General features: G+C 48.4%; 1 protein-coding gene across 18 annotated transcripts in view; it reads left to right on the forward strand.

Moving 5' to 3' along the window:
• The window catches only part of CACNA1B (calcium voltage-gated channel subunit alpha1 B), a 306,654-nt gene that overhangs the window by 159,533 nt on the left and 128,604 nt on the right, over positions 1-18,517 (forward strand). For 11 of the 18 annotated variants that reach the window (XM_027687401.1, XM_027687403.1, XM_027687404.1 and 8 more), the window contains 5 exons: positions 1,314-1,370; positions 2,067-2,141; positions 4,055-4,144; positions 7,747-7,956; positions 17,161-17,273. In XM_027687401.1, the coding sequence (XP_027543202.1) occupies positions 1,314-1,370; positions 2,067-2,141; positions 4,055-4,144; positions 7,747-7,956; positions 17,161-17,273 (545 nt within the window). The remainder of the gene's footprint in view (positions 1-1,313; positions 1,371-2,066; positions 2,142-4,054; positions 4,145-7,746; positions 7,957-17,160; positions 17,274-18,517) is intronic. The other 7 variants (XM_027687410.1, XM_027687420.1, XM_027687412.1 and 4 more) reach the window with 3 other exon arrangements.

Genomic DNA, 18,517 nt, shown 5'->3' on the forward strand with positions numbered 1-18,517 from the left:
TTCTTGGCTTTCCAGCCTCCTTCAGTCCTTGGATATTATTTTTCAGGCTTCTTAATTTACTGTCTTATTAATGTATCATTCACTCTCTCTCCCAGATGATTAATAAAGAGATTATATAAGGCTTGTGTGGCTTATATAGGCTTATATAAGGCTGATCCCTCTAGTATTCTTCCAGACAGCTCTCAGCTACACACTTTGATGTTTGGCCTGTGGTTTGTTTGTATTTATTCTCTATATTTTTTTTAGTTACCCTTCAATCTAGACTGGTTTAAATGGACTTTAAAGCAAAATTTTGTGGGAATGCGGCATCAGATGTTTTAGTCAAATTATATCCGTGCCAAGCACGTGGAGGATTTTGTCATTTATAATAATAGAAGGAAGGGTACGGTTCCCCAGCTTCCAACTCGATGTTTTGTTTGCTCTGGACTGTCCTTTAGAAAATCCTCATGTAAGTTTTCCAGCAGCAAGTTAAAATCTTTGGTTCCGAGCGTGGTCTCCAGTGCTGGCACAGCATGGTGTGTTCTGCAAACTGCCTTGGGTGATGACATTTGCACTGGGAAACTTGAGGAAACTTGGTTGTCTTTCGCTGATAAAAATCATTCAGTTTTGGGAGGTTGTTTTTTACAGTGTTTTATGATTTTATTTTTACTTTAGGGAAGTATAAAGTTGTATTTTGGGGATCACACATGAGTGGAAAGCAGGGGTGGTGTTCCTGCACTGCACAGCCTGAACTGTGCTAAGCAGAGCTCCCCCCTGGGAGCTTGCGGGTTTTAACTGGACAAAGATTTGATGTGGTGGTTTTCTGGTGACACTGTGTCTCCTGAGATGTGGCACTGCTGACATTCAGCAGCTGGCCCTGCTTGTCTCACCCTGTGCCACAAGAGATCTGTTACCCTCGGGCTGAGTCCTGGTCCTGCTGATGGAGACAGAAGAGCAGCAATGGGTGTGGAGCATCTCTCACTTCTCGAACGGTGTCTCCCATGTGACAGAACATGAGGGACCACCCTGTGGCTTGCTTGGGTCTGAAGGAAGGTTCTTGGCATCCAGAAGTCCCTTGTGGATGATAGTTGGGTGGAGAAACTGGACTGGGTGGGTGGTTGAGAAGAGGAATATCATGCAGGAAGAGCTACATCTCCCGGTGGTTTGTCTGACATCCTTCCCCTGTGCAAGAGGGGCACAGTGTTCTGAGCCACCCTCTCCTCCCCAGACTGGGTGTAACTGGGTGATACAATGGGGTAAGGCAGGTGGCAGCTGGTTCTAGAGCAGGGATATGATAAATCTGAGGCTGAGCCTTGCTGTTTTATCTTTTCCAGAGGAGGTCATGCTGGCAGAGGAAGACAAGAACGCAGAAGAGAAATCTCCTCTGGACGGTAGGTCCCTTTGCTGTGCCGTTTTCCTCCTGTGATACATGAGAGGTTCAGCTGCTGGACAGTGCCACGGCCTTCCACTGTGCCCAGGAGGGTGTGAGGAACACACTCTTGCATGCCCTTGGCAGAGATGGGGCTGCAGAGTCCCTTTGCCCGTATCGGGTGCTTTCGAGGTTGCAGGTGGATGATGAGCAGTTATGTGACACCGCCCTGGGGTGGGGATCTGCCCTTGGGGTCGGTCCCTACGCTGCCTGTGGGACCACAGGGACGCCCGTCAGCCTGTCCAAGCGGGGCTGGCCGTGTCCCACATGGGGATTAGGCTGCAGAGCGGATGCCAGAGGAGGAACGCGCTGACCAGGAGAAGGCAGGGCTCCAAACCGAGGTTTTCCAAACGGATTTGACAAAGAGACTAAGACCCCTGTTAGCTGTAAGCAGTAAGACATAACAGGGTGTGGTGATCCTACCTTCCAACGAGTGACCCAGGCTGGAGGGACCGAGCCGAGCGAGGCCACAGGACCTGCCCTCCCTGTGCCTCCGAGAGCGATGAGCTCGTAGGAACGCGCCAGCCAGTCAAAGTTCAGTTAAAGATTCTTCCCTCTCCCTTTTCTGACCATCTTTCGTCCTCCCATGTCTCCTCCTCCTTTCCCCTCCCCCTCCCTCTTCCCTCCTCTTTTTTTTTCTCCTCCCATTCACTGTCAGGGAGGGCCGCCTCGGAAGGGCCGATCCACCAAGGCACGGCACCGGCAGAGACTAGCAGCGGCAGCAGCTACAACAGTGAGTGGATTGCAAATCACCAGGGGCTCAGGCGGCACAGCGGGGCAGCCTCACCCCACAGCCCCCCGTGCCCAGGTCACCGGGGGTGTCTCCCCGGGTGGTTTTGCACCCCTTTGCTCCGGCTCCTTCGGGGCGGTGGGCGCCCGGCTGCTGGTCCGCCTTGGCCAGCCTGGTGACCTGCACCTGGGGAGGACTCGGGGATGGATGGAAGAGCTGGGGCTGCAGGAGGTCAGGGCTCGAGGTGTGCCTGGCCAGTCTTCGTGTGTGTGTGTGGGTCGTGTGTACGCTGGGGGAGTTCGTCCAGCACGTGGGTGCAGCTCTTAGCCCTGAGCGTCTGGAAGAGTAGCCCGGAAAGCCGAGTGGTGTGAGCAAACTAGAGGTGGGGACAAGTCAAGACCCAGGGATATTAAGGCTCCTTCTATCCTGCTAAACTAAAGGAGCCCGGCAACATTCCCAGCCTTAAAGCAACTGGTGTGGAGCAGCCCATGTCTATGCTGGTAAATCCTCTTAGTCTCCAAAACAGAGGACTGTTGCATCCAAGGTGCCTGCAGAGATGGCACACTGCTAAACACAAGTAGGAGTTATCTGGGGGAGAAGATAAAGAAGCTGCTCAATTCATGCCAGGGAGTGTTGTAAAATTTTACTCCCAGTGCAGGTTATGTTCCAGTGCTGGGAATGGGCCTGGACATGCTGGAGTGTACTGGGACAGATGGAGCCTGGAAGACCCAAAAGCTGGTATTGCTGGGACTGAGGATTCAGCCTAGAGCTGGGTGGGCAAGAAAGGTGCAAAAGTGGTTATTTGCCAAAAAAAACCCTGGATCCAGATCACAGGCTCAGAGCATCCTCTTCTCCTCGAGCCTCTCAAACCAGGGTGATGCTCTGGGTGTTTGGAAGTGACCAAAGAACCAACCCTTGCCTTGGCCGTGGAGGAAGCAGCACATCCATTTCTGTGTCAGGGAAATCCATGTGAAGAGTGAGGGGATCTTGTCTAGGAGACTCCAGTGGCTCCGAGTGTGTGGGTTTGCTGTGTGTGCCTTCTGACCAGTCTGTATCACCACACCGTGGGGTGTCTTACTGCTGCTAGAAAATGGTGCTTAGTTACTGTATGTCTTGAACCTGTTACCAAACTGTATCAACGTATCTTTTTCTGCCAGTTCTCGAGGTTCTGCAGGTAGGTGGTCATGGCACCGGCGTCCTCACTGTTCCTGCCTCACCCCTCGTGCACTGGCTGGACAGTGCAGAGTTCTCCCAGCCTTTTAGGCTGCTAGTCTCTGTCCCTTTCGGAATAAAAACACTGTAGGGATGTCTGCCCTCCCCACAAAAGATGCTGTTGGGAGAAGTGTGTTTTCAAAGAATTACAGCAGCCCCAGAGGGCAGGGATTGTACACTGGGTGCTATTAAGAGGCTGCTCCCTGATTTGTGGCAGTTGCTTCTCTCTGAGCATTTCTGCTCCTCCAGGCACTGCTCGGTGCTTAAACCGAGCCCGTGAATGCTGACTCCTTAATGGTGCCCACTGTAAACAGCATTAATGGCTTTAATGGATGGAAGCACTCATCTCCTCACCCACTGGGGCTCACAAAGATCCAGTGACCCTGGCCAGCCTTTCTGCTGTGCTAAAAGCTCCAGCAGCTGCAGTGACTCCCCCACCCTCCTGCATCTGCAGGAGGGGTGAGCGTGAGCGCGCAGCCCCGTTCCTGGCAGACCTTCAAGATTTGGAAGGTCAAACAGCTAAAGGACCCTGAAGCACTGGGCCCTGCAAGGTTGTGGGTTGTCCGATTTGCTCCGGCTTGCCCTCTTGTGAGAGCTCTAAGCTGGCATTGGGAAGGAAATGCTGGCCCTGGAGAGTGAAGGGAGGGGGAGAGAGAATCCACTCTGCATCCTCACGGGGCATTTTCTCTTTAATTTGCACACAGTGTTGAAAAGAGCCGCAATAAAGAAGAGCAAAAACGACCTGATTCATGCAGAAGAAGGTGAGGACCATTTCACAGACATTTGCTCCGTTGGTGAGTACTGGCTTCGCATTGCCCCAGGTTCAGATCTCCACCCAAACCTGCCCATGCCATGTTTCCTCTGAGAGGCTCCTTTGCTCCAGAAGCTGCGGTTTCAAGAAGGAGAAGTCCCCTCGACTTCCCAAAGCAAAGGGCTCCGTGGCTTCACCCTCTGCCCTGCGCTGCCTGGCTCAGCTCTTGCATGCTGCACCTTTCCAAGAGCCCTGCCCGGCGCTTGGAGAATCCCTGCTGTGCCACCCATCCCGGGATTCTGCTTGGAGCACGCTTGTTCATGCTAATGAACCCCAAATCTGTCCAAGGACACTGCTAAGGCTCTTTGTTGGAGGAACTGGACACAGTCCCATCTGCCAATGATGCACAGGGATGGGTTTGCAGCCTTTGCTGTGTGAGTTACTACTGGGAAACGCTGGGCAGTGGCCCCAGTTCCCTCATTTTTGCCTTAGGAGAAGATCTTAAAGCAATTCTCTACGTTTTTCAAGCCAGATGTGGAGATACACACCAGTGTGCACCCAATCACCCCCACACCTCCAGTGCATCCTGCCCTGTGGGGCATTTGGGGTCTTCATCTCTGCAGACCAGGATGTGGCCAGGCTACGGAGGTGCTGCCTGTCCTGCAGTTCCCAGAGCTGATTCCCTCCCGAGATACAGACAGGTGGAGAGGCAGGAGGCAGGTCTGGGGCTGGCAGGGCTTGGCAGGCTCTGAGCACACAGCCCCCAGCTCAGGGAGCTGTTTGGACACCAGCAGAGATGCCTCTCAGCCGTGGGCTGCTCCTCCCCGGCTGGGGGCACATCTCCTGCCTGCTCTGCACTTGGGTATTTTGCTTCTCCCTGGCCCTGTTGTTTGAGTCTGGACATGGTTTTGCTGCTGGAGGAGCAGATGTTCTCATTATCTTCCAAAGGAATATCCTGGCAGCCCAGTTCCCACGAAGCAGCAAATCCTGGGTGCACAAGAGCAGCGGCACAAACAGTTCATTTGAGAGTCTGTGTCTGCAGAGTTCTGAAAGCACGAGTGCCTCAACTGCCCTTTGGAAAGCTGGCATTAAGGTTTTAAGGGATTAGAGCTTCTGCTGGGATTTCTTTTCCCCTTTAAATCAAGACCCCGTTGCAGGAATTGAATGTTGCTTGGCATGTTCCTGACACCATCACCCACAGTCCCCCAGGCTGCAGGTTTTGTGCCTAAACTGCTGACACTTCTGCGAGAGGCTCGTTGCTGAAAGAGGGCAAAAATGCAGCCCCCGTGTGCATTTTTGGGTTGGTTTGGTTATTTTTTCCCCCCCAGGATCCCTGCATGGATAACAAGGAACGGTCATTTTTGGAACATTTGTCCGTGGTTGCAATAATTATGAGCTCTTTGCATTCCCATCCAAGTCCCTCCAGGCTCTGGGCACCCATGCCACGCCAACAGATCTTGGAATTCAGGCATTTCAGGTGGCAACGGATGACGGAGCATCTGGGCTCGTGAATAATCTGCTGCAGAGCTGGGAACTGTCTCGGGAGCATATGGCAGGGAAAATAACAGCAGTGCTTCACCCACTTGGGAAAAGTGTTTTTGATTTTGATTCATGGAACGAGACAGAGAAGGAGAGATGGATGAAGCAGCTCCTTCGCGGGCTCCTGAAGAGGCTGAGGCTCTGCAGAACACAAACAATCACAGCACATGGGCAATTATGCATAAAGAATATGTTTTTTTGAGCAAAGGGGTTTTTTGGCTGGTTTTCTGTGGTGTCTTCTGGTGGGAGCAGAAGGAGGGTGGAAGAACTAACAGCATCATTCCTGAGTGCCAGGGGAAGGTGCAGACCAGGGGGAGAGGCTTTGACAGGGCTCTCTCTGCCCGTTGGCACTTGAATTCCAACACAAGCACCTCAATAATTGCATTATAAAGCTCTGTAGTGCTGAACACTTCCCAGTGTGTTCTCTGGAGCTGTTCTTAGCATTTGTTCTTTTCTCTCCTCCCAACTCCCAGCCTCTCATTCCACACTAATAAGTGTGCAGCTGCTCTCTCTGCCTTCCCACCCTCCACACTGTCCCAGACACAGGACACTTGTCTGGATTCCCAGACAGCAAAGCCCAGAGAAGTGGATATTTTCTATGTTCAGCTTAAATACAAACTGGTTTTCTTCTCTGAAAGATCAGTAGAGGAGATGAGACTATTCCCTTGCAAATCTGGGAGTACAGAGTGGCTTGAATATCTGAGAGCTCTTCACCTGCTGAACAGTGCAGCCTAAATCCTAAACTGGAGCTCTTTTTGTTGTCTTAAAGCAATGGAGGAGCACTGTGATTTATGTTTTAAACTGCCAAAGGCAGGATTAGCAAACTAACAGAACAGCACACCCAGCTTTTCTGCAAGGAGTTTGTTCAGAGCCCAGCCAAGGCCAGCTCTGTGTGTTGGTGGGTGGCCAGAAACGGGCCATGGAGTGGAGAGCTCACGTTCCACTGGGGAGACATCACACTCCTGTGGAGCTGTGAGGCTTGGAGGACCCGCTGCTGTCACATCTGGATGCTTCATCCTTCCTATGGGTGTTGTGTTTGATGTTATTGCAGCACGAAACAGGGCGAGATTCCCGCCCCTTCCAAGTGCTGAAATGTAGGTGCTCACACCCCAAGATTTGGCTGTTGCAGCCAGAACACTTTGTTCCTGTAGCTCAGCCATCTCCATGTAAATCATCTGCTTGGTCCAAGGCAGGCCCATGTGTCCTGCTCAGCCCTACCTGCAGGGATGCTCCATCCCACGATGGGGAAGGGCAACAGTGTATTATCCTGCCACAAATCATCTTGAAAAAAGGTCCTGAGGGCCAGCAGAGCGTGACACAACTAGTGGAGAGCAACAATCATGATTTTCCCTGCTTGTGACCATTGCAGAGGAACCCCAATGGCTCCATGTGTTTATTCCTAACCTGTGCTGATTTCTCCTGCTCAGCACTGGACAGAGGTTGCCCTTTCATCCTTCATTTGAAGAGCAGAAAGAATTTCTTCCATCAGCTTCCTATTGTTCAAACATTTGACTCCTTTCCAGAGTTTCAGACCAGAGTGGAAATGCATCAGATTTAGGCAGAGTTGGTACAAATGAGTAGCTGCACCCAAAATCTGATGCAGGGAGGCAGATTGAGGCCTCTGCTCAGGAAATACAGGCAGCTGGAGAGTGAAATAAGGAGACTTCATTCCATTCAGCAGGAAGGGCTGGTCTTTGGAGCAGGGGAAACAGGGACCAGCTTTCCTGTTGCCAGCTCCCAGCTCCATGAGGATGTGCTCCACACCACGGGCAGAACCACCACTGGGCCCGGTGCTTCCTGTCCTTCCAGCCCAGGTGACGAGTTTAACTGGGGCAATCAGGATGGTTCCAAAGGTTTGGAAGCCCAGTTTCTTTAGATAGTGGAGCTGGGCACTGATTCATTGACTCATGGAGTTTTAAAACCCCAACCTTCATCCCTCATGGCACCATCCCAAGCCAGATGCCCTCGCTCAGCCCGTGGCCAGCGTGCCCAGCTTTCTGCTCAGCCGTGTTCCCGGTGCTTGGCAGAGGCTCTGTGTGCCCAGGAGATGCCCTCCAGCCTTTTGCCTGCCAGGGTGGGGTGTGGTGACTCTTCTCTCTGTCCCAGGGTCTCCTTTTGCCCGCGCCAGTTTGAAGAGCGGGAAGAACGAGAGCTCGTCCTACTTCAGGAGGAAAGAGAAGATGTTCCGGTTCTTCATCCGGCGCATGGTGAAGGCTCAGAGCTTCTACTGGATTGTCCTGTGTGTGGTGGCTCTCAACACCCTCTGTGTGGCCATGGTGCACTATGACCAGCCGGAGAAGCTCACCACTGCCCTCTGTGAGTACTGGAAACTCCACCTTTCCCCTGAGGAAATCCACATTTTTGGTCACTCGGTGCCGCTCGTGCACCCCCGGGAGCTCTGGGGTTCAGCTTCCTGAGGGTCACCTCAGCACAGGCTCAGAAATGCTTTAGTCAGTGGTTCTGGTAATTCATAAGTCACAGAATCGTGGAATGGTTTGGGTTGGAAGGGATCTTAAAGATCATCTCATTCCAACCCATGGGCAGGGACACCTTCCACTAGCCCAGGTTGCTCCAAGCCCCGTCCAGCCTGGCCTTGGACACTTCCAGGGATGGAGCAGCCACAGCTTCTCTGGGCAACCTGTGCCAGGGCCTCCCCACCCTCACAGGGAAGGATTCCTTCCCAATATCCCATCTAACACTGCCCTCTGGCAGTGGGAAGCCGTTCCCCCTTGTCCTGTCACTCCAGGCCCTTGCAAACTGTCTCTCTCCATCTTTCTTTAGGCTCCCTTCAGGTCCTGGAAAGCCACAAATAGGTCACCCCAAAGCTTCTCTTCTCCAGGCTGAACAATCCCAATTCTCTCTCAAATCATATTTCCAGTCATTCAATCACACAATTCAGAAGAGATCCCCCAGGGCAGGGGGTTGGTTTGAGATGGGAACGATATCCCAAAGGTTATTTCAAAGTTCGGATTCAACCAGATGTAAATCCTGCAGGAAGAAGGATTTGTTCTGTGTCAGACAGAAAGGAGGGGGAGGGTTTTTTCCCCTGGGGAAAGGCAGGTTGCTCTGCCCAACCTGTGTCTGCCCCGAGAACTGCAAATTGCTGCCACTTTGATCTGCACCCAGGGGTGGCTCCTGTTGGGGACACAAAGCTCTGACACCTCTGGTGCCCCTGGGACAGCACCACATGTGAGACAAAACCCTCTGTCTGTGCTCATAGAACCCCACACTAATTCCCCATGGTTCAGTGATGACTGGCATGGTCTTTAAAAGGTTATAACCTTACAGAAGATCCTTTTTTGTTGCGTGCCCTCCTCACCGATGGGATGTGATTAGGGGGAGGGATGTCACGGTGCCCTCTGTGAAAATATGTGATGGAAACAACACCAGAGAGAAAATTATACTGTATTTGTGCTACAGCTTTTATTTTCACCTGTGGTCACCTGCCAGCTCAGCTCAGAGAGTTTAGAAGTGCTTTTGAAAGGTGATTTTTGTGTTTTGAAAATTGCATCTCTCTTTGTCTCGTGATGAATAATAAATGGAGGCTTTCTGCCATCACAGCCTTTACACCTCCCAGTGCTTCCCTGGGGTCACAGCCTGGCTCACAAAACCTGATTTCAAGAAATGTGCAAGGTGGGGGATGGAGCTTTTTGTGTATTTTGATGAAGGTTGTAGGGTAGGATTCCTAGAAAATTTAAACCTGAAAATTAAAACCTAAAAATTCCCGGCAAACTTGTGGAAATTCCTCAGGAGAGAACGTGGTGACCCTGAAAGTGGGACACTGCAAATTTTCCCTTCTGAAGGGAAGGGATGGGAGTTTATTTCTGGAAGTCAGAGCCATTTGTTTGGTCACTTCTGCCTCTGTAAAATGGCCAGGAACAAATCCTTTTGTCCAACACTTGATATTGAGATGGGACCAGAGCAGAATTTGTGAAGTAAAACTGCTGAAACAAGAAAAACAGAAGACCAGGAAAAAAACCCCAAATATTTCAGACAGTCTAATCATTTCAGCTTAGATCTTTAAAGATACTTATCTGCCTAATTTTCCTTGATTTCTATCTAAATTAGAGACTTAAATATTTCCTGCCTCAGATCCTCTGGTCTTACCTTATTACAAGGAAGCAAACTTTTGAAGTTTTTTTTTTTAATAGACCTAAAAGGTCAAGAATACCAACTGCTCTGACATCAAAAATGTCCTTATTAATATTTGTTGAAATATTTAATACCATCAGGTAAATGGAGCTATAATGAGAGATGCATAAGAAGGACAGGAACTTCTTTCAAGTCTGGGTTTGGCTTTTTTTTTTTCTTTGGCAAGATTTAGACTGAAAAGAGAGACAGACTATACAGAGAAGTCAGTCTTGCTTATTCATTACCTAAATTTAACAGAGGAATTAATAAGCCAGATTGGCAGAGTAATTAGAAGTTTGAGGATTAGGGTTTCCTCTTGAATTAGACCTAAATGTCTAGAAAAAAACCCCACACTTGAAGTCTTTCAACTCCAAAAAAGAAGGCTTCAGATTTCCAGGACTCAGTTTTGGGAGCACCCCATGCAGTGACTTTTCTTAGAGAACACAAAGAGATCCATGAGCCAGCAAATTCTGCTCCATGTTCCTGGGAGAGCTGGAAAGGAGGTTTCTGTCCATTAGAATTAAAGAGGCACCTCCAGGTGGGAAACTTATCTGGGACAGAGGCCACAAATGAGGCTTCCGAGCTATAAAAATAGGGAAGGTTGCAATGGTGTCGTGCCTGGAATCAGGGATTGGGGCGGATGCCTTTTTTGGGAGCTCTGTAATGTCAATTAGTTCCAGAAACACTTGGGCAGCAAACTTTAATTTCTTGGTGTTGGAGTATCACTGAGCTGAGAGTGAGGGATCCCATGGCCTTATATTGAATGGAAGAGTCAGAAAATCCCCAAAGAAACTTGGGATTTCTCAGGAGTTAAATTCTCAGCATCCCTCCAGCCAGAGGTGCTTCCTGTGGTTTGTCTTTGCACCACTGTGAGATGATTTCCTTGTAAGACTTGAGTGTCCTTTGCCAATAAGGAACCCCCTGGACAGGTGTTTCCCAAATCAATCCCTTAAATTCATCAATAGAAATATCAGTGGCTGCAGATAAACAGTGATGGAGCCACCACTGGAACTGGGGAGGGGCAGCACAGAGGGGGGTCACAGACAAAACCAGAATATCCAAGGAATCCGAGGGTTTGTGGATGTTCTTGTACAGGTTTAAGTATTAAATAGGTCTTTAAATAGGGTAGTACAGGATTAGTCACTGTGACAGAGAGAATAAAGGCCAGAGATCAAAGAATGGTTTGGGTTGGAAAGGAACTTAAAGATCATCCAGTTCCACTGCCATGGGCAGGGACACCTTCCTCTAGCCCAGGTTGCTCCAACCTGGCCTTGGACACTTCCAGGGATGGGGCAGCCCCAGCTTCTCTGGGCAACCTGTGCCAGGGCCTCCCCACCCTCTGATTAAACAATCTTTTCTTAACATCTTATTTAAATCTCCCCATGAATGGCCCCCCTGGAAATTCTAACACACACCAGATAATTTTTGTTCGCTGTGGCTTTTTTTGTTTGTTTTTTTTTTTGCTTGTTTGGTTTGGGTTTTGTTTTTTAAGATAAGTTTTCTCCAAGATGAAGCAGAGACACTGTGGGTTCATTTTGGGGAGGATTGTCCCTGGTCTGCCTTATCCATAACATAATGGAAACTAGGGGAAGAAACCTATTGTAATGTAATTTTAAACCTAAGAACTTTTGAGAATTGTCTGCTGAAATGGCCTCTAAGTCAAACCTCTTGAATTACAAGTATCCTGTGCCTCCAAACCCTCCCAAATTTCAGGATGACAAGCTGAGGTTCTGCATTCAAGCCTGTCTTTGTATTAGTGATGACCTACAGCTTTCTATCCCGTTTCCTGAGGGGAAGTTTTCACAGCATCATCTTTCCTGTTCATCTCACCTTTAATCTTGAATTCAGGGAATATTTTATGCCTTCAGATGTGTGAGACTGGGCTGGTTGTTTTGTTACTGCAGGGATGGAGTTGGCTCCTCTTTCTCCTGCTGGAATAACTCTGCATCACACACACACATTTTGAAGGAGTCCAGCTGGGGTTTAGCCCTCAAGGAGTTGTTGAAAACCCTGTTCTGCCCAAGATTTGTGCTCAGATCATTAGATATCAGCAGAACAAGGTAGCACAAAACCAGGGGATTTTAAACAGCTCCCGGAAATACTCAGCAAAATCCTTTAACTGTAAGAGTGACAGAGTTTAAAAATGGCTTTAAAGTTAATCCATGAGGAGAAAACTTCGCTGCAGAGGAGCAGGACTTGGCTGGTCTGGTGGAGAGCAAGAGAGAAATAAATTCTAATTGTGTTGTTTTGTGGAAGGTGCTTAGAAATGAACTGAGGAGGCTTTTTGTGAAGGGCAGCAGCAGGAGAGTAGCGTGGTAAAGTCTGGGAGGATCCTCTAAATCCTGAAACTCTACCCAGGCACCTCTAATTCAATTATACCTGTCCCTCTGGGGAAAAGTTTAATTACATTACAAATTAATTTTACTTAAAGAACGGTTGGTAAAAGCCTCCGGGTCTTGCATTGATTTATTTTTCCCTTGGTCTCTTCTTTTAACTTTTCTGTTTTGAATTGTTCTGATTAGCTCTCCCTGCTTGATATTCCACATCACTACAAGTGCTTCGGAAAAAGAGCTGCAGGAGCTTCAGAGAGAGGCTTGGGATTTCTTTGGTCTGCCTGAAAGAGCTGATGAGAAATTCTTTGAATTCTTGTGGTGTGATGGATAACAGGACATACTTTATGCCCTGTAATTATCCCCAAATTCAATCAGAGATTTTCCTTCTCTGGATGGAAAGGATTCCAGTGCCAAATAGGAATTCTCCCATACTGCACATGGACACTGCTCACTGAATCAGGGACCTTGGGTTAAATAAGCTGCAGCTCCCTATAAAAGTAATTTTTCATGCAGCCACCCATGATTATCATCCAGAGTGTCTCTTTTCTGATAAACACAGTATTTGAAAACACTTTTAAAATCATTATGGCCTGGGAACATCTTCCTTTTCTACAAAAGACTGAACCATGTTTTTAGGCCAATTAGGTCTTTTTTTATTCCCTTCATGAAGCAATTCCCCTTTTTTTTCTCCAACTAATACTGCAGGTATTCCTGCATGGCTCCCTAATTTATGTCTGTCTAAAACCAAAATCCAGAATGTCTCTTTTCTGATTAACACAATATTTGAAAACAGTTTTTTAGCCCTTATGGCCTGGGAATGTCTTTCCTTGCTATGCAAGACTAAACCATGTCTTTGGGGCCAATTAGGCCTTTTTTGATTCCCTTCATGAAGCAACTCTCCTTCTTTGTCCAAATAAAACTGCAGGGATCCTTAACTGGCTCCTTAATTTAAGTCTGTCTAAAACCAAAATCCAGAATGTGTCTTTTCTGATAAACACAATATTTGAAAACAATATTTTAGCCACTATGGCCTGAGAACACCTTCCCTTGCCATGTAAGGCTGAACCACGTGTTTAGGGCCAATTAGGCCTTTTTTGGTTCCCTTCATGAAGCAACTCTCCTTTTTTCTCCAAATAAAACTGCAGGGATCCTTAAATGGCTCCTTAATTTATGTCTGTCTAAAACCAAAACCCAGAATGTGTCTTTTCTGATAAACACAATATTTGCAAACACTTATGGCCTGAGAACATCTTGCCTTGCCAAAACTATGTGTTTGGAGCAATTGGGCACTTTTTGATGCTGTGGTTGCCTTTGAAGTAGGTGACCAGCTCCCTCTGGATATCCAAACAGAGAATTTGCAAGGAAAAGGCTTTCTGAAGCATATTTATTTATGTCTGCTGAGCATTTCACATCTGCTTGGTCAAAGAAGAGGAAGTTGTGCTTTGAGGTTCTCTTGGTTGGTTTAATGTGTGAGGAGGATGAGGAGGGGAAACCAAAGTGTCAGGCTCAGCACCTGCTCCTAATGACATTGGACTTGGAGATGGGGCAGAAATGGAATTAATCCCTGGGTGACTGACAAAAAAGAGCTGGGAACTGTCAAATTCAAACACGTGGGGTGATGGGATGTAATGGGTATTGGCCTTTGCCAATAGCACAAATCTGAAATTAAATTAGACTATTTGTATCAAACTTTTCCTCCTTCAATCACATCACAAAATGCTTCTGCTTAAGGCAGATTGGATTACACGTGGGGTCTGAATACCAGGAGGTCCAAACAACAAAATTGCTTTTTCAATTACATAGGCAGGGCCACCTCAGAAGGAACTGTGTGTCTGATCCTTCTGCTGCAGCAGCTGATTCACTGAGTCAGTCCCTTCTGCCTGAGCAGTTCTCTCTGTCTGTGTTTTCCTTTCCTTCATCCCTTGTCCTCACTGGGCTGTGATTTGTAGCATCTGGTACCTGCTGAGATGCAGCTCCTGCTGCCAGTTCCGAGCTCTGATCCTGATGGGATCCATCAGCTGTGAAAGGACGAGTGGGGCTCTTTCAAGAGCAGCAGAAGGAAATTGCCTTTTGAGACGGTCTGAGTTTTAAACATTTCCCGTCGTCTTTATTTTATTTCTTTTGAACATAATCAAAGATTTCTTGGTTCTGTTTTGCTTAGAAAGGCCATTTCCCAGCTCTTTTCTCCTATGATATCCTGGTTTTGCACGTGTGTTTGCAGGATGATGATTGAACATTGCACTTGCTGATACCTGGTTTTATTCAGCCTTCTGCTGGATGGGTGACTGACCATTAATCCTTGTTTCTTTTATCCTTTTGAAATGATGATAATTGTCTTGGCAAAGTGCACTGGGATCTGCTGGTGAGAATTACAGTTAAAAAACACTTAAAAGGACTTTTGTTACTCTGTGAAAGAAAATGGGGTGTCCCTGACATGTAACTCTGAAAGGTGAGTTTGGTGGACAAAGAGGGTGAAAATGTCCTGCCAGACTGAGCCATGACACAGGTGGAGGCTGTGCTGTGCTTTCTGTAGGATCTACAACCTCTCCCTATGATTTTTTATCAGCTAATTAAACAAGGTCACCGACTTCAAAGCATTGGTTTGATACCAATCCTTGGGATAGGGAGACTTCCCATGGGAGTCATTCCAGTGACACCACTGGGCTTGCTGAGCTCTGCTGAGTGTGAAACCAAAGTCCCTCTCCAGCTCTCCTGGAGCCCCTTTAGGCCCTGGAAGGGGCTCTCAGGTCTCCCTGGAGCCTTCTCTTCTCCAGGTGAACCCCTCCAGCTCTCCCAGCCTGGCTCCAGAAGGGCTCCAGCCCTTGGACCATCTCTGTGGCCTCCTCTGGATTTGCTCCAACAGCTCCTCCTGATGTTGGAGCCCAGGGCTGGAGGCAGCTCTGCAGGAGGGGTCTCACTGAGCAGAGAGATGGATAGTTGGATGGATTGCCAGCAAAACTATGGATATTTCCCTACTCTGGGATCCCTTGTGTTGGAAACAACTGTTTTCTCACTGAGTTTTTGCAGCTGATGTCAGAAAGGAGAGACAAGTTGGTGCAGGGGTGACCAGGCTTCTCCTGGCAGGTTCCAAGCTCCAAGTGAGATGGAGCTGTGCTGCTCCTTCATGTGACCATGAGACCCAGAGGATGGAGCTGCCTCTTGGCAGGAAAAAGGCTGAGAACTTTGCAGATCTCCTACTTTGTCATGTTATTCCTCCAGTGTGAACACACTGCCCTTATATTCTCCTTTGATGACATTGCTCCTGCTTTCAAGGACAGGAGGTGACACAGTACAATTAATCCTCTCCTGGTATTTCCTCCCCTTGTGCAAATGTTGGCAGAAGTGTCCTTGCAGGCTCCTCACTAAGGTGTTAATAAAACCCTTCTCATGTCATTAAAGCTTCCTGCATTTCAGTTCACTTTATGCCCATGATATTCCAGGACTGTCTTTCATTTAAGTTTTAACCCCCCTTTTTATTGGTTGCTATTTGAAGCTGTGTTTTCCAAGCAATGTCCAAAGACACCCAGCAGTGCAAAACAGGCCCTGGGCCAACTGTGCTCACTCCACATGAATGTGGAGGGTGGAGGGAAATCCAGGCACTTTGGAAGGACCCTCATTCCCTCCTCACACTCATCAGCCAAAGCCACATGTTGCAGGAAGTCCTGGAATGATAAAATCATGGAATGATAAAATCATGGAATACCTTCAGTGGGATCCACAAGGATCACCCAGTCCAACCCCTGGCCCCGCACAGACACCCCAACAATCCCCCCCTGTCCCTCAGAGCGTTGTCCAAACCCTCCTGGAGCTCTGGCAGCCTTGGTGCTGTGCCCACTGCCCTGGGGAACCTGGTCAGTGCCCAACCACCCTCTGGGGGAAGAACCTTTTCCCAAAATCCAGCCTAACCCTGCCCTGGCACAGCTCCAGCCATTCTCTGGGTGCTGTCCCTGCTCACAGGGATCGGAGCTGCCCCTCTGCTTCCCCACTTTACAAAGCCCTGGAATTCAGGATTATTCAGCTGAAAATTCCCTTGTTTCTACTTGTATCCATCCCCCCTTGCCTGTCCATGTGCACCTTGGAGAAAAGTTTGGCTCCATCTTGTCTTTATCATTCCTGGAATGGTAAAACTGAAATTCCAGGAGACTTTGCTGCTCCAACATCCAGGAGCCTCCTGTGCTGCACTAAGAGGGGTGATTGATCTCCACCCTTTGAGGTTTAATTATTTTCTTCATCTCTTCTCCAGAGAGAGAGGTTTGCCTTATTCTATTGGGTTTGTTTTGGTAGTGGAGATGTTTTTTGCCCCCTTTTTTTGTTTGTTTTTAACATTTTACTCTTTCTGCTGCTAATTGGCCTCCAGATCCAAACTTAAAATGCCAAAGGTGGTATTTTCTGTAGCTTGAAGTCCTGAAAACTTCATCTAGAAATTGAAGTCTCCAGCCCTTTGTTTTATCATGGGTGATAAATTTTCCCATCAAAAGCTTCACAGCTTATTTGCCTGTGATATGTGAAGCCAAAGGAAACAGAACTTGTTCTTCCACAGTTATTGGGCTATAAAGGCATAATAAAAATAAATGTGGTAACAGTAGACACAACACCTCTGAATATGAGCCCTCAGAGTCAGCAGTTCTGTTGGGTAGGAAAGTATTTTTATCAGCAGAGGATGTTACAGAAACTCAACACCCCACACCCAAAAGTGCCCATCTCTTGTGAGTACAGAAGGCCCAAACACATCACTGCAAAACATTATCTGTGCAATTAAATTAGACCTTTAGAAAGAGTAGATCCAGAGGTTTCCCTTGAAATTCCTTTATAAAAACAATGAGCATATTATTTAATGCTCAGGCCACCATTCTACAGCACAGCTCCTGAAGGCTGCTCACAGCTCATGGAAATCATGATGGGAAATGCTCCTCTGGGTCTTGTTTGCCATTGCAGAGGGATTTTCTTCTGCCAGGAGTCACTCTGGGTTGTGCAAAAACACCACTGTTCCCCACATGAAGGGATCTGCCCACGGAGGTCTCATGGGCTAATTTAATCTCTTTTTCCCTGTTTCCAGATTTCGCAGAATTTGTTTTCCTGGGGCTGTTCCTCACTGAGATGTCTTTGAAGATGTATGGACTGGGGCCAAGGAACTACTTCCACTCTTCATTCAACTGCTTTGACTTTGGGGTGAGTAAGATGAATCACAGAAGACTTTGGGTTGGAAGGGAACTTAAAATCATCCCTTCCACAGGCAGGGACACCTTCCACTAGCCCAGGTTGCTCCAAACCCTGCCCAACCTGGCCTTGGACACTTTCAGGGATCCAGGGGCAGCCACAGCTTCTCTGGGCAACCTGTGCCAGGGCCTCACCACCCTGCCAGGGAACAATTCCTTCCCTCTAACTAATCTAAGCATGAAACCATTCCCCCTTGTCCTGGCACTCCATGTCCTTGAAAAAAGTCCCTGTGTGGCTCTCCTGTCATCCAGCAGGTTGGGCATTCCAGGGTGGGTGTGGCAATCCATGGGAAATGGTGCTGGGAGTGTTTCTTCTGGTTGCATAAATTAACTGCAGTTAAACACATTAAGCTTCCCCTCCTTATCATGCTTTTTTGAGGCAAAGTGACAGCTGGGGTTTCATTTCCTCGGCGAACTCCAGGGTGTTCCAACTGCTCTGATTGCTGGGAGATTCTCCTTCCCATTTAAATGAGGTGATTGAAAGAAAAAAAAAACAACCAAACCCCACACATCTTCCTGCTCATCTCCTCTGTCAGCCCTTGAACAGCCTGTCCCTCAAGATACACAGGCAGCTCTTTGCAGTGCCCAGAAGGAGAAGAGTAAACCCGGGATTTGTGACAGGAAGGTAATAACTCACATCCAGAATCATAGAATTATAGAATCATGGAATCAGCTGGGTTGGAAGGGACCTCCGAGATCATCAAGTCCAACCCTTGATCCACTACTGCTGCAGTTCCCAGACCATGGCACTGGGAACTGTCTCATCCAGTCTCATCTTAAAAACCTCCAGGGACGGAGAATCCACCACTTCCCTGGGCAGCCCATTCCAATGGCTGATCACCCTCTCTGGAAAGAAATTCTTCCTAATATCCAACCTAAACCTCCCCTGGCACAGCTGAAGACCCTGAGCCCTCTTGTCTTGCTGAGAGTTGCCTGGGAAAAGAGACCAACCCCCACCTGGCTCCCCCCTCCTGTCAGGGAGTTGTAGAGAGTGATGAGGTCTCCCCTGAGGTTCCTCTTCTCCAGGCTGAACAGCCCCAGCTCCCTCAGCCTCTTCTCACAGCACTTGTGCTCCAGACCCTTCCCCAGCCTGGCTGCTCTTCTCTGGACCTGCTCCAGGACCTCAATGTCCTTCCTGAGCTGAGGGGCCCAGAACTGGACACAGTCCAGGCTCAAACTACAGCTCTGAAGTGTGAA

Source organism: Neopelma chrysocephalum, unplaced genomic scaffold (assembly GCF_003984885.1).
Source record: "Neopelma chrysocephalum unplaced genomic scaffold, ASM398488v2 Primary Assembly neopelma1_74, whole genome shotgun sequence".
Taxonomy (NCBI): Eukaryota; Metazoa; Chordata; class Aves; order Passeriformes; family Pipridae; genus Neopelma; species Neopelma chrysocephalum.